Raw genomic sequence first — 15977 nt, forward strand, 5'->3', positions numbered from 1 at the left:
TGAGTCCATTGTGTGAAATGTCCAGAATAGGCATATCCATAGAGACCGAGCTTAGTGGTTGCCTGGGCCTGAGGAAGGTTTGGGGGTAGGGTGAGGAAGAAATAGGAAGTCACTACTAATGGGTAAAGGGTTTCTTTTTGGAGTGATGTGGTAGCTGCACAGCTCTGTGAATGTACAAAAACCGTTGAGTTGTGAACTGTAAAGGAGTGAATTGTATGGCTGGAAAAAAAATTATAGGATAAGTTTTGACCAGGCTCAATAAATCTAATATTTTAAAACATCCTAACGCTAACCTCCTTTTCCAGCCTTGTGATCTCACCCAGTCTTACCCATGTTCTCTGAAGTGCAGTGCAGCCTTTTCTCCAGTTCTCCAGTTCCATACCTAGTAGTGCCTATTTTTTTAAAGCCAGCTGAACTTGCTCCTCTGCCATAAAATAGAGAAGGTAAACTCTCCCTGACAGGATAAAATCTGTTCTTCCCCTCCCACACTGTCTCTCCAAGAACTTCATTTTCTGTGCTGCAGAACATAGGAGCTGTGTGTAGTGGAGGCTGGGCAGCATTTGCAGCCATGTATCATCCAAAATTACCCTAGAAAATCCTGAAACTTGCCTGAGCAGTGCAGTTCTCTCTTTACATTTGACTCAGCCAGTTTTTCTCCCTCCAAGATGGGAACAAATTTCTGTTCTGTTGAATCCTAGTTGAAGAAACTGACTTGGATTGATAGTTACTGCATGACTCTAAATATAGCTACTATATAAATTTAAAGAGATGGGGCTGGCATTGTGGTTAAGTGTTCACTTGCGATGCGGGTTCAAGTCCTGGCTGCTCTACCTCTGATCTAGCTCCCTGCTAATGCGCCTGGGAAAGCAGCAGAAGATGGCCCAAGTGCTTGGGACCCCGTTCCTACATGGGAGACCCGGAAGAAGCTGCTGGCTCCTGTCTTCAGATCAGCCCAGCTTTGGCTGTTACGGCCATTTGAGGAGTGAACCAGTGTATGGAAGATCTCTCTGTTACTCCCTCTCTGTAACTCTGCCTCTCAAATAAATAATCTAAAAGAAAAAGAAGAAGAACAGGAAAGGCCAGCAAATAATACAAACTTGGATATACAATGACTGCTTTAAGCCCCAGTTCTTCTCAACAGAAGCAAGCTAAGGCTCTAACCTTGTGCCTGTAGGGGTGTAAAATGGACAGGTGACAGAAGGATTGGTGTACCAACTGACTTATCATTTGGAAATTCCTTAATTCAGCACACATTTTGTGTGTAATAATTGGCCTATTTCTTTTTCTTTCTTTCTTTTTTTTTTTTTTTTTTTTTTTTTTGACAGGCAGAGTGGACAGTGAGAGAGAGAGACAGAGAGAAAGGTCTTCCTTTTCCATTGGTTCTCACCCCAATGGCCGCTGTGGCCAGCGCACCGTTGCTTCTCCTGGTCTCCCATGCGGGTGCAGGGCCTAAGCACTTGGGCCATCCTCCACTGCACTCCCTGGCCACAGCAGAGGGCTGGACAGGAAGAGGAGCAACCAGGACAGAATCCAGCACCCCGACCGGGACTAGAACTCGGTGTGCTGGCGCCGCAGGTGCCGGAATTGGCCTATTTCTAATGAGAGAAATCATCCAGCAAAACGTTTTCTAGTCAGAACATGCTGCTTTTCTAAACTTCACAGTAACTCCACTCTGCTTTTTAAGTAATTGAATGTTTGGACCCTGCTTACTGCATTGTGGGGGCTTTTACTGTACTGTGTCCAGCCTCATCTTAAATGTGATAGTTTGCATGTAAGGGGCAGGCTAAAACTAAAACCTCCTAAGAGAATGGAAGATTCAAGTCTTTTCACCTTTACACTCTTGGATGTGTACTTCCATTTTTTAAAAATGATATATTTATTTATTTAGGAGGCAGAATTAGATCTTTCATCTGCTGATTGACTCCCTAAAAGGCCACAAAGCCTGGGACTGGGCCAGGGGGAAGCCAGCAGCCTGGAAATCCATCTGGGTCTCCTATGTGGGTGGTAGGTGCCCAAGTATTTGGGTCATCTTTGGCTGCCTTCCCAGGCTTATTAGTAAGGAACTGGATCCAAAGTGGAGCAGCTGGAACTTGAACCAGTGCTCATATGGATGCCAGTGTCACAGGCAGTGGCTTAACCAGCTGTGCCACAACACCAGCCTTGGATGTGTACTTTCAGTACACCATTTGTACAGTTGGTTTATGTAAGTGAAATGTATCATAAGAAAGAATAGTTGAATAAATGAGTACTGTCTGAAACAGTATAATAATATTATAGCTGTTAACAAAGAAAAAAACAAAATTGAATTTATAACATGATGCACTGGAGTTTTGTTTGGGAGGATATATTACATGTGTGCATTGCACTTAATGCAAATAGAATATCCTTTAAAAAGAAACTGTTAGTACATGCATAAAATATTTTTGCAAGGATATGTAATAGTTTGGTAACAGCAGTAGTCTCTGAGACAGGAAACCAGGAATTGATAAGAGTGGTAGGAAGACTTGGGTATCACTGCAAATGCGCTTGTATAATGTTTGACTTGTACTGAGTGTGTATTATGGAAATACATTTATATCTTCTTACTAATTAATTGTCAACAGTTGATGGTAAATTTCTGCTTGTCAAATTGAGATGTTCATTTTAAATGAACAGAAAACATATTCATTTGTGTTACTGCTTGTTTAATCTCCAGCAGCTAAGATACCCAGGTATACCACTAATGATTTGCATATTTGTGTTTTACAGAGTTTCATCCATTTGGGAGAATAGTCTCCAGATCACTACAATTGCTAGTTTTATAGGAGCATGGCTTGGAGCATTTCCTATTCCCTTGGATTGGGGAAGACCATGGCAGGTTGGTGTTAGTTACTTAAAGCTTCAAGATACCTGTTTGTACAATGATCCCAAAGCTGATGAAGCAAGCTGTTGTGTATCCTGTTTGTTGTTCAGTTAAGGAGAGATACTGACTCCCTCTGTTGTTGTATTCTAGGCTGCTTCTTTGGGACTTGTCCCAGTGTCACAGCATCTAGGTTGCCTTTTTTCTTTTAAATTATTTTTTCTACATATATGTAGGAATAAATAAGCTTATTTTGTGGCTACATATTAGAGATAATTTTAATAATTCAGAGGGAAGGTGCCAAAATTCCCTATTATCAACTTTTATGTTTACTGTCATTTTGTTTTAGATTTATGTTTTTTTTTGTTTTTTTTTGACAGGCAGAGTGGACAGTGAGAGAGAGAGACAGAGAGAAAGGTCTTCCTTTGCCGTTGGTTCACCCTCCAATGGCCGCCGTGGCCGGCGCGCGGCGGCCAGCTCACCGCGCTGATCCGATGGCAGGAGCCAGGAGCCAGGTGCTTTTCCTGGTCTCCCATGAGGTGCAGGGCCCAAGCACCTGGGCCATCCTCCACTGCACTCCCTGGCCACAGCAGAGAGCTGGCCTGGAAGAGGGGCAACCGGGACAGAATCCAGCGCCCTGACCGGGACTAGAACCCGGTGTGTCGGCGCCGCAAGGCGGAGGATTAGCCTAGTGAGCCGCGGCGCCGGCCTAGATTTATGTTTTCTTAACTTGATTGATGGCCAAATTGAATATTGATCTTAAAAAGCATATAGTGGGGCCGGCGCTGTGGCATAGCGGGTAAAGCCACCACCTGCAATGCCAGCATTGTATAGGGGCACCAGTTTGAGTCCCGGCTGCTCCACTTCTGATCCAGATCTCTGTTATGGCCTGGGAAGCAGTAGAAGATGGCCCAGGTCCTTGGGCCCATGTACCTGTGTGGGAGACCTAGAGGAAGCTCATGGCTGCTGGCTTTGGATCAGCCCAGTTCTAGCCGTTGGCAGCCATCTGGGGAGTGAACCAGTGGATGGAAGACTTCTGTTTCTCTCTACCTCTGCCTCTTTCAAATACATGAATAAATAAATCTTTTTTAAAAAATAAAAAGCATATAGCACAGTAATTTTTGCAGTAAAGGTATGAGATATCAGAAGAAGCTAGTAAATACCAGATTTTTCCTTTCCTATCATAATGGGGTCAAGTCAATATGCTTGGTAAAGTACTGTCAAATAAGTACTCTTTTTATCCCCATTTTACAGATGACAAAACCGACACCTAAATGATAAGGAACATTTCCAAGGTCACTGAGCTAGTAGATAATTTGTTTTGATTTTTTTAAAGACATTGTAGTAAGCCAATATAAAGTTTAATAAATTCACTATTGACCATTTAGATTATGCCAATATATTACTATAATAAGCACTACTGTGATTAGCATCTTTGAATCTATAACTTCAAGGATTTTTCTAAATTTTTTTTTAAAGATTTGTTTATTTAGTTGAAAGGCAAAGTCACAAAGAGGCAGAGGCAGAGAGAGGTCTTCCATCCACTAGTTCACTCCCCAAATGGCCGGAACAACTGGAGCCGAGCTGATCCAAAGCCAAGAGCAAGGAGTTTCTTCTGGGTCTCCCATGTAGGTGTGGGGCCCAAGCACTTGGGCCATCTTCCATGTATCAGTGTGTGAATAGATGGGATATTTTAGAGTGTAAAAGTTTGATGTCTTAGACACATTTCAGTGTTCTATTTCCAAGACCATGCAGATAGTAGAAAATGAATCATAGGAAGTAGATGTGCGTATGAAATGTGGGTTTATGTTTGCTTAGAAAATGTGTATGTTAATTATTTAAAAGCCAATTACTCACTTTTGTACAGGCTTTCAGCTATTGATTCGTTTTTCTACCTCAGTGTTTATTTACAGTAAGGGTGAGCTGGAACCAAATCAATATTAGACTTTTAAGATTAATGTAGAATTCCACTTGAATTACTTTTTCCAGCTAGCTAATTTACATATATAACAAAATGTTGGTCTCATTAAGAATGGTTCATTCAGTTGGAATAATACTGGCTGTTCAATCATCTTTGCTGTTAGGTTAGAATATTCTAAGTTAATGACCCACTTGTTCACTTTCATCTTTTTAAATTATGATAACACTGTTAAGGGAATGATGGAATTGGTCTATAATTAAAAATCTTTTATTCATCTAATACTCATCTGTCCATCTGCCTTTTAGCAGCTATGTGCTATTCAACTAGAGAAATGAGGAGGTTTTTATTTTTCTCTCTCAGCTTTTGTTTTTAGCAAACCTGGTTGCCGTTTGTTTTTATTGCTGTTATTTGTATACTAATCACCCTCACTACACAGAACCAGTGTTCAGTATGGCTTCTGGCACTGACAGAATCTACCAGAGAAGTAGTAATCATATGAAAGAATAAGGCATTTCTGAAAAATGAAGATTATGCCAAAGCAAAGTTTCACAAGATTGCAAGTACTTCATAAACTTTATTATGTAAACTATTTTAAAGGCTTTTAGTTCTCTGTGCCTTGTAACCTAATACATATTTGATAGATTTTTGGTAAAGCAAGCATTTCTGGATTGTGGCCTGGCTTTATTTATAGTCTAGTCAGAGAAACCAGAGTGTGTGGTTAAGCAGTTATACTTTCTTTAAGGCCACACATGCACACACACCCAACATCCCACATCAGCTGTTAACATGTTTTCATCCATTTTCTCTACCTTGAACTCAAATTTGACTTTGTATAATGTTCCTGAATACAAGCAAAAGATGGTTAAGGATGAGAGTTCTATGAGACATTTTAGCATATTTGTATTTTAAAAGTTATTTCTTCATTGAATTAGAAGGCCTTTTGAAAATGTCTTTTCTGTGGAAAAGTTTTTTTTTCTTAATATAAATCTTAAATGATTTTAAGTAATGTCCAGTCTGTATAGTTGGGGGAAGCCTTTCTCTGTAGAAGGCAGCAGGGCATTTGATAAAGAGAATACGGTAGGGTGCTACCCTCTGTTGTTGGTCGTCTTTGTCATATTAGAAAATATTTATTTTTATTTTTTTAAATTTTTTTAAAGGCAGAGTTAGAGAGAGACAGACAGACAGAAAGGTCTTCCTTCCATTGGTTCACCCCCCAAATGGCTGCTACGGCCAGCGCGCTCTGCCGATCCAAAGCCAGGAGCCAGGTGCTTCCTCCTGGTCTCCCATGCAGGTGCAGGGTCCAAGGACTTGGGCCATCCTCCACTGCCTTCCCGGGCCACAGCAGAGAGCTGGACTGGAAGAGGAGCAACTGGGACAGAACCGGCACCCCAACCAGGACTAGAACCCAGGATGCCGGTGCCGCAGGCAGAGGATTAGCCTAGTGAGCCACAGCGCTGGCCAAGATAGTGATCTGATAAGAAGTGTTGTTGGTTATTCTGAGCAAGGGAAATTGACCATGAGGTTTTTAAACTCACATGTTTTGTTAATAGATACTCAGATAACATGATGATTAAGAGCTCTGGTAACAGATCACTGAGTTCAAATCCTGGCTCTGCCACTTGCTAGTGAGGCTTAAATTTTTTTTTTTTTTTTTTGCCAGGCAGAGTGGACAGTGAGAGAGAGAGACAGAGAGAAAGGTCTTCCTTTGCTGTTGGTTCACCCTCCAATGGCTGCCACGGCCGGCGCGCTGCGGCCGGCGCACCGCGGTGATCCAATGGCAGGAGCCAGGTACTTCTCCTGGTCTCCCATGGGGTGCAGGGTCCAAGCACTTGGGCCATCCTCCACTGCACTCCCTGACCACAGCAGAGAGCTGGCCTGGAAGAGGGGCAACCGGGACAGAATCCGGCGCCCTGACCAGGACTAGAACCCGGTGTGCCGGCGCCGCAAAGCGGAGGATTAGCCTAGTGATCCGCGGCACCAGCCAATGAGGCTTAAATTATAAAATCCTTCTAAGATACTTAGCATCTGATAATTTCTGCATAACCTTGTAGGCATTTGTGACTTATGAAAGTGGTTTAATGATTATATTTGTAGCATTCCTCCCCAAAAATGCAAATTGCATTAGTTGAGGTTTCATTTGTGTTGTCTCTGTTTTATTTGTGCCCAGCAGCACTTCAGTTAGTTGAGCTGATGGTTAATTTTTTGGTTTCTCTAGAATTGTTACACTGGTTCAGGCTGTTTGGATTTCACATAATATTCAATCCTGTTTGACTTCGGAGATAACAGCAAAAAGGGTAACATTTGCAGATAGTGTGCCACACATGCGGTTTGGCACTATCACACAGGTAGCTGAATGCTGACCACTTTCATTTCTTTTTATATACTAGAAAGTCAAAGTGTGGGAGGGAGGAGAACACATCTTGCTTAGAATTACTTGGCTGGCCAGAGACATAAAACTCAAACAAGAACCCCACTGCAACATGGTCCCCTTCATCCCTGGAGACTTGGAACATAGCTTTCCTTTGTTCAAGATGGCCATAGCTTGGATCTCTTTGGTATAGCCCAAGTAATTATTATATGGCATTTCTTTTCTTTGCTGTTTCCTTTAAATGCCAGGACCACCCTGGTGGTGCCTGAATTTTAGGCCATAATTTAATATGTCTTTGGGAGGATGATTTAAGCTAATATACAATGCTTTTGTGCCCCCAGGCCCCACAAATGTGTTTAAACAATGGACTTCAATGTCACTACCTCTGAAAGGAATTAGACCAGATAATCAGGTCTTTTCTAAGATACTTCGTTCTTAAACTTAAAAAGTAAAATTGATTTAATAATAGTAAAATATTATAATCAACTGACTTTGAAACTTTGGAATTGTAAACACCTGATATTTTAAAGATTTTAAATTGTTAAAAATATTTGTACGTATTCCTATCCAATACCACATAAATATGACATTGTTGTATTTAAATTTTTCCCTCCAGTTTTACCAGGAGAAAATTTAATATTTGTCAAACAGATATATGAATTTTCTTAAGTCACAGATGGCAGATAATTTCTTATATTGAAATTTGAAATCATAGGATTATAACTAAATGAATTATTGCAAATTGCAGAAAGGAGAGATAAAAATAAGATTATAGATTTGGTTGATTGAAGAGTTGCATGTTTTTAGGTTAATTGGTATTTCTTTTTACCAAAGAGATTGTATTGTTTTAGACCCAAATAAAATATTAATTTGTATGAATATGATTTATGTTTTCAGGAGGGAGGGGCACATAGAACACTTAACTGACAGGAAGCAGTTGTGGATTTAAAAGCTGCTTGTGACAGTATGTGCGTTGCTTGTGCTCTGTGAATGGATCAGTCCTGTGAGAGTAGTGCCCGCCAGGCCAACCTATTTGCATGAATTGGGGCCAGGCCTAGTAGCAAGACTTGGACAGGAGTTCTGCCTGGAGACCCATGTATAACTCTCCCGAGATCCTCTTGGCCTTAGAGAGTGTTTGGAGGACACACAGCAGTACGCTCTATAGCCAGAGAACGGCAGCCAGGTTGATTCTCTGCACACGCACAAGGGGACTTCAGAAAGTTCATGCAAAAGTGGAAATAAGAGGTGTTTATTTTGGCACAAAATTTTTTGAAATCCATGCAGAGTTTTTCCAGTACACATTTTCATGAACTTTTTAAAGAACCGCTTTCCAGCATAATTATTTTAAGAGAATATTGGCCTTTTTGAGTTTATGATGGAAGATACATAACAAGGAGTCACTTGATGCAGAGAGAAGACAATAATAGATAATAGTTCTCCTTCCCAGCCACTCAGGTTTTAGAAGGGTTTCTTTTTCATGGTAATTTTCATTTGTACCCACTTAGGTTGTATTGTATTTTTATGCAACAAGGGTTATTCTATTTGATAATTTTTTAAAAAATTTGATTTTTTTTTGACAGGCAGAGTTAGACAGTGAGAGAGAGAGACAGAGAGAAAGGTCTTCCTTCCATTGGTTCAACCCCCAAATAGCTGCTACAGCCGGCACTGCGCTGATCTGAAGCCAGGAGCCAGGTGCTTCCTCCTGGTCTCCCATGCGGGTGCAGGGCCTAAGCACTTGGGCCATCCTCCACTGTCTTCCGGGGCCACAGCAGAGAGCTGGACTGGAAGAGGAGCAACCGGGACAGAACCGGCGCCCCAACTGGGACTAGAACCCGGAGTGCCATTGCTGCAGGTGGAGGATTAGCCAAGTGAGCTGTGGTGCTGGCCAAAAATTTGATTTTTTAAAACTGGATGAAAAGATTGTCATTTTGGTGTCAAACACTTGTGAACGACTTCCTTTCCATGAATGTCTGTTAGAAGTTTTCTGTTTTCATTAAACAGAATTTGGAGAAATGTTTGTGGTAATGCAACTGAGTCATCTGTTTGGTACTACATGTATTTTTTTTTTATTTGACAGATAAAGTTAGACAGTGAGAGAGAGGGAGACAGAGAGCAAGGTCTTCCTTCTGTTGGTTCACCCTCCAAATGGTTGCTATGGCCAGAATTACGACGATCTGAAGCCAGGAGCCAGGTGCTTCCTCCTGGTCTCCCATGCAGGTGCAGGGACCCAAGGATTTGGGCCATCCTCCACTGCACTCCCAGGCCACAGCAGAGAGCTGGACTGGAAGAGGAGCAACCAGGACTAGAACCTGGTGTTCATAGGGGATGCCAGCGCCACAGGTGGAGGACTAACCAAGTGAGCCATGGTGCCAGCCCCATATACTGCATGTATTTTTAAATACTATTTGTGCCATGAAGAATGTTGAATAGAAAAATCTCTATACGTAAAGACAGAAAATTTTAAGATCGGATTTTTAGTAATTTTAATTAAAAAGGCAGAGAGATCTCCTATCCACCGATTCACTCTCCAAATGCCCATTCACCATGGCAATTGGGCCAGACTGAAGCCTTGAACCAGGCATTCAGTCTCTCTCCCAGTGGGTGGCAGGGCCCCAAGTATTTGAGCCACCACCTGCTGTCTCCCACGGATGCAAATAAGGAGGAAGCTGGAATAGAGGCTCTAACCCAGGCACTCTGATGGGAGTAACCACTGTCCCAAATGCTTGCTCCTAAGACCTAATTAGTAAGACACATGAGGAAGCTAGATTGCTTGACAAGTCAATATGAATTCCGTTGCCATAATACAGTTTTCAAATCTTTAAAGCAATAAGAAAGTTAGTTGAAATTGCTCGAGGAGTGGTTTTCACTAGGCAGTCTTGCTATCTCCCTTTATTGAGCTGCTACTTTTGCCATTTTAAAAAAATTTTGCTCTACAAAAAGCAGGAATGTTGCCGTTAGATAAAGAAACTCTCAGGGAACAGTGGGTAAGCTGTCACTTGGAATGCCTGCATCCCCTCTGAGAGTTATGGGTTCAAGTCCCAGCTCCTCCATGTCCAATCCAGCTTCCTGCTAACGTGCACCCTGGGAGGCATCAGGTGAGATGGCTCAAGTACTTGGGTCCCTGCCACTTGTGTGGGTGCCCTGAATGGAGCTCTTGCCTTTGGCCTGGCCCAGACCTGATTGTGGCACCTGGGGAGCAAGCCAGTGGATTGAAGTTCTCTGCATTTCAAATAAAATTAAAATTAAATTATCTTTTAAAAATGCCTATGTTATAATTAAGGACTGCTTATTTCAGGAAAGTCAAGCAGATATTATTTTAAGTACAAAGGCGGATCCACTACTAGCAAACAATCTTAAAAGTCAGTCCAGCATTTTACTCTGCTGATGGCATGGACTCCTTGGGATTTATATAACATTAAATAGCAAAGATTCTAAGCCTTAACCTTGCATTAGACAAAACTTTTAAAACATTGATTTCATATCTGGCTGTCAGGTGGAGGTGAAGTTGGGTGGTTTAAGGAACGTCTGTGAAAGTGTGTGAGGACAAAGCAATGCTGAAGTGACAGTGACTCACACAGAATCCAGCTGGCGTTCCCCAGGGTTTAGTATTCTCCCAACACCTGGACAGTGAGCTTGTTAAGGGAGTGCAGGTGCTCACCCTTGGCCGATGACAAGGAGACTCACAAGCATGAGGAAACAGGAAAGAATATTCTCTCAAATGTTCACATACAATGTTAAATACAAACTAAGAAGTTCAGTGGTTTACATAGATAGTGAACTATGCATATTATTTTATTTGTAACCCCATATGTTAAGGAGGGACACTGTTAAAGTAACAATCACTTAAAAAGCAACAACCAACAAACCAGTATTTAATTTGGTATTGAAAATTAATAATGAAAGTCAAATGGAAGCAGTATGTAGTAAGTTAACTAAGATAATTCATAACAAAAACCATTAATTCAAGCTCTGCTTATTGGAAACACAGTAATTCAACACAGACTAACCTAAAATGTAGCTATAGAGATAGAATAAGGGTATAAGTTAGCAAAGTATTAAATAAGATTTCAGGGAGCCCCAAAAATTGTTTAAGAACTGGTAAATCTCTTTATGCAAAACTGATTAACTACAAAGTTCTTATGAGTTCATTCATACATGACCTTATTTGAAGTAATGTATTTGCATTCACTAGCAAAGTTCATGTCAATCAGATATTTTTGAAGTATTTTATTTCCCAGATAGTTCGCTAGTTTGAAATAGTCATTCCAGTGGTTAGTTTGAATTTCTCTTGAAACCTAAGCCTTTAATGAAGACATGCTTCTGCAAATAAGGCAATTTTTCTACAATCTGCTTATGAAGAAAACAAATCTTTGGTTTTTAGTTAAAGTGGCCAGAAGGGATTTTGCAAAACAGAAATAGTAAAGAACCAAAGCAATTGAAACACTCTTAATAAGCAATGGGAAACTCCAAACCCCATCAAGGTCAATAGAGTACCTAAGGCACCTCAGGTTCAGATGATACAATCATCTTTGCTTTAGAGTTCTGATAATCTAAATATATGATTTTACCATCTTGAGAATGTGAAACCAAAAGGTTAACATCCAACAATGATTATTGTGAATAAGAAAGGTGAGAATCTAAGGGTTGACGGGAGACACTGGAGATCATGTTCTTCCTCCCATTTGTGAAAGGTGAGGAAACTGAGGCCCGCCAAGAAACAGGTGACACCAGTTTATGTCTCCAGCTTCCTGATCTGTTTCTCTTAGAATAGAACAGAGTCTAGGTTTTAACTTTCATTGGCTAGCAAATCAAGTGCGAAGGGTTTCAGAGATGTGAATTTGAAAAAGAAAAAAAAAAAAATCCCATCAAATCCCCAAAGGCAACTTGGGAATGTATAATACTTTACTGTCTTAATTCCTTTATAGCATAAGTTGGATAGCTTAGCTAATATGTTGATTGGTTTATGCAATTTTTGTCAATTCTACCTAAAAATATTAGGTCAAAATTTAATGGAAGGTTACATTTAAGATTCACTTGAGCACATTTAAGGCCATGATACTTAATGTGAACCACCATGTCTTGGGAGAAAGAAGATATCCAATGTCTAGCTCAGAGAGAAAGCTCCAGACCATTTATCCAGTAGACTCTCCATCTTCACTAGGGAAGATGATGCTCATTATTTTAAAAAATTTCTACAAAGCTCACATACAACAAGACAGTACATCCTAGGTTTGTGACTGATAGGAGCACTTAAGGCTATCATTTTCAAGTATAAAAGTTTAGTGTTCCATTACCCAATCTGTGCAAGAGACATAGCTATAAGCTCAAGTCATGGAAGTTATCAGAAGCTCACCAAAGACTTAAAAAAATCGTAATTTAGGCAACAGCAAGTTGAAATGTAGGAAAAGCTGGAAAAATGATGGATTTGATTACACGTCTCTAAACTGCATTATGCTGTTCTCAATGAAGTGTGTCTAACACTATTGTCTGGAATAAGGCAGAGCTTCACAGCAGACCAAACAGGAAGCCGGGTCAGGTAAAAGGAAGCGTGAGTAAGATGGTTCACCCCTGCACAGCTGTATGGCCCGTTCCCCCAAGACAGAGATCAGAGATGGCTCCAGTATACGGCGTGAGTTCCCAGGTGAACAGGAAGATTTGTCTCCAACTGTGGTTCTAAACGGAGCCTTTTACAAGCGACCGACACACGCTGATCTAGATGAAATCCACCAACACTGTTTACTTCTGGCTTGATGTCATATTGTGAGATGTAATGCGGCTGGAGAAAACTGGGTGTTTGGAAGCCAGTATTATGTTTAACTTACAGTCTGTGTGGATACGCAAGTTACAGTTCTATAACTTCTGCTGTAGTTCCCGTGCTATATCTGGAACGTTACAGAGTTTTGTGGAAGCAGCTGCTCTGTTATAAATTCCATGAACATGCTTGAATTCTACATCTTTCCTCTTTAACGACATTAAAGTTTGTTGTGGTTTGGTCAGCATACACACTTGCCATTTCATTTCATATACACAGCCAATATGAGATTTGTTTTTTTTTTTTAAATCACTAGCTAGTTCAGAAAGCTAAATTGAGTCCAGTATTATGGCAAATTCTGACCCAAAATTTTAATTTGTAACTTTAGCCTGTATCTCATGCAGTTTGGGGAGCAAACTAAATCTACAATTCGCAGAAGCCTTGATACAATTGAATGCACATTAACTAAAATGTGTACATTTTTTAGTGTTCATGATAAATGCAGGTATGACCTTATTACACTTTTGGCATTCTTTAAGAAAGCACATTAAGCTTTAATATAGAAATACTTAGGATACACTTAACTTGTGCTCAAGAAGACATTTGTTCTTTTTTGATCTCGTACATTCTCTCCGCAGGTGTGGCCCATCTCCTGTACGCTCGGAGCGACCTTTGGCTACGTGGCTGGCCTTGTTCTGTCACCACTCTGGATATACCGGAATAGAAAGCAACTTACATACAAGAACAATTAATTGGAGCAAAGGGAGAAGATATTTCTTTGTGCAGATTCCATAAGGGCTGTGCAGAAATGTCTACGGTCAAAGCCAAGCAGTTCCATTTACAGCACTGTTTTTTTACATAGTTAACATGATGTGATTGTAGCTTTTTAAACTATGAAACCCCTGAGAGATTGTATCTTCTAGTTGAAATAAAGTATTTATAATAGATTGTGGCTTCAGATGCTGTTTGCTGCTTCTTAGACATTTAAGAAACATTCTTAATAAACGCTGTAGAATTCTGAGGACATGAAACCGCTTCCTTCTTTCAGAGGTCTGGGTGTAGCTGCGGCATTTGGACGCGATCTGAGAAGTGGACAGTTCCCTTGGCCACCGCAGATGGCTCTCACGTGATCAGACAACAGTTTATACATCTTGATCCTATTCTTTTTTTTACTGTGTGTTTCTTTGGAGTTAAAATGGCTATGATAGCCTCATCAAAAACAGTCTTCAATCCCTTCTGGGTTAAAGCTGAACATTCCACATAGCAGCATGCTCCTATCTGCGAGGGAAAAAAGCAGAGAGCTATAAAACCTTTTCTGTACAACTGGTGTGTGACACAAATACATCGCGATACGCAAAATTATAAAATAGAGCTGTGAGAGTGAGCGAAGCAGGGCGAACTGACTGCTAAAACACTAGGGCCAGCCCTGCACACTTTCCAGATGCCAAATCCATCCGTTCGTCATTCACTGGGCACCTTTTATATACATCAAGCTGGGGTCAGATGCTGAGACCCTTCAGTGGGCTGAATAAAAGGGCACAGTCGCTGCTGTGCGCACCTACTTTTGGCTTAGGTTCTCCCGGGGGAGAGGGGCACACGGGAAGGGACTGCCAAGCAGCTGGAGGGACCTTCCAGGGAGGAAAGGCCAAAGGAGGGGCCTGGAACGCCTGGGGACGCTGGCGGGAGGGCGAGGTGAGCGGTGAGGGTGAGGGACAGCTGGGGCAGCGCTCCTGGGAGGCAGAGATGCCCGCGCAGGAGCAGTAAGCAAGTGGGTGTGGTGGGGAGTGAGGCCAGGGAGGGCCCGAAGAACTTCACCTCCCGTGGTCACCAACAGTTGACTCTTGCTTTTCCTGGCCCACTGTGAGAACACACAGGGAGCCATGAAGACCCTGTCCTGCCTTACCGTGTTTCAGAGGGAGGTCAGCCTTCACTGGGGGGGGACCACACGGGAGGTAAGCAGGGTCACACTGAGTGAGCTCGGAGCAGAGCCCTGCAAGCAGTGAGAGTGAGTGATGCCCACTCAGGGAGCGACAGCAAGGAGGCCAGAGTGCTGGAGGCGGGCAGGGGCAGGGGCCTGGGGCCAGGCCTGGGTGGCTACTCTGAGGACTGAGCAGAACAGTGCCCTGACCCAGCGTACACTTCAAGATCCACCCTGGCTGCCGAGTTGAGAACAGGTCATCCTGGGGCCCAGACACAGAAGCAGAAGGTGAGTTAGGATCCGCTGGAGTGAATCCAGGCCAGCGGGAGATGACCAGGACGAAGTGTCTGAACTCGAGTGTGGTCTGAAGCAGAGCGGCACATTTTGCTGAAATGCGAGGCTCAGCGCTGAAGGCAGACCTGAGTAAGCGGGAGGACAGGCCCCGGGGGTGAAACTTAAGAATCCTGCACTGGACATGTCCAGCCACTCGATGATGGCTGCATAGCCACATCTGGCAGTGTAGGGACAAGGTCCAGGCCAGACATCGATTTGCCTTCAGCCGGATACTGTTCAAGCCATACAGCCCTGGGAAGCTCCCACAGGCAGAGGGCGTAAGCAACCCCAGGAAGAAAGCCAGCCACCACGCTGCATGCGGGGGCCCTGCACCACCAATACTTGGGACCAGGGAAGTGAGGAGGGAGGAGAGGCCGAGGAGAGGAACTGAGGAAGGCAAGTGAAGAAAGTGTTTTAACATGGGACCAACAGGGCCTGCTGACAGGTCTAGAAATGGGGTCATTGTGTTTTGCAACTCCCCTTTTTTTTTTCCCTGAAACTACATAATTGATCTGAACATCTCAGCAGATAGTGCAGTAGGCTTTTCACAGGGGCAGGGCATTCTTTGCCATTAGGAACAACGCAGCATCTCGAGCTGTCTCGCTGAGCACATCCCCAACAATTTCCTTTTCTTACTATAAATCAACAAAGTACAACTGCGCATACTTGTAAGGTGCAAAGTGTTGCTATGTGGATACAGTGCGGAATGATTAGATCACACTGACACATTTGCCGCCTCAAATACCTATTATCTTCTGTGCTCGGAGCGCTGGAAATGTACTCTCAGCAGCGTTGAAACACACAATGCAGCGTCATTGAACCGTGGTCCCTGTGCTGTGCCGCGGT

At 42.4% G+C, this 15977-nt stretch overlaps 2 protein-coding genes across 5 annotated transcripts in view; one reads left to right on the forward strand and one right to left on the reverse strand.

Annotated features, from left to right (window-relative positions):
* The window catches only part of PIGF (phosphatidylinositol glycan anchor biosynthesis class F), a 36322-nt gene extending 22411 nt beyond the window's left edge, over positions 1–13911 (forward strand). For 3 of the 4 annotated variants that reach the window (XM_008254443.4, XM_008254442.4, XM_008254444.4), the window contains 2 exons: positions 2749–2857; positions 13519–13911. In XM_008254443.4, coding sequence (XP_008252665.1) covers positions 2749–2857; positions 13519–13632 — 223 coding nt within the window. In that variant the 3' untranslated portion in view covers positions 13633–13911. Of the gene's footprint in view, positions 1–2748; positions 2862–13518 lie in introns of all 4 variants that reach the window. The other variant, XM_051842949.2, reaches the window with a different exon arrangement.
* Positions 8362–15977, reverse strand: part of RHOQ (ras homolog family member Q) — a 36246-nt gene continuing 28630 nt past the window's right edge. Inside the window, exon 5 of the mRNA XM_051842945.2 lies at positions 8362–14158. Within this exon, the coding sequence (XP_051698905.1) occupies positions 14003–14158 (156 nt within the window). The 3' untranslated portion in view covers positions 8362–14002. The remainder of the gene's footprint in view (positions 14159–15977) is intronic.

This window comes from Oryctolagus cuniculus, chromosome 2, assembly GCF_964237555.1.
Source record: "Oryctolagus cuniculus chromosome 2, mOryCun1.1, whole genome shotgun sequence".
Lineage (NCBI taxonomy): Eukaryota > Metazoa > Chordata > Mammalia > Lagomorpha > Leporidae > Oryctolagus > Oryctolagus cuniculus.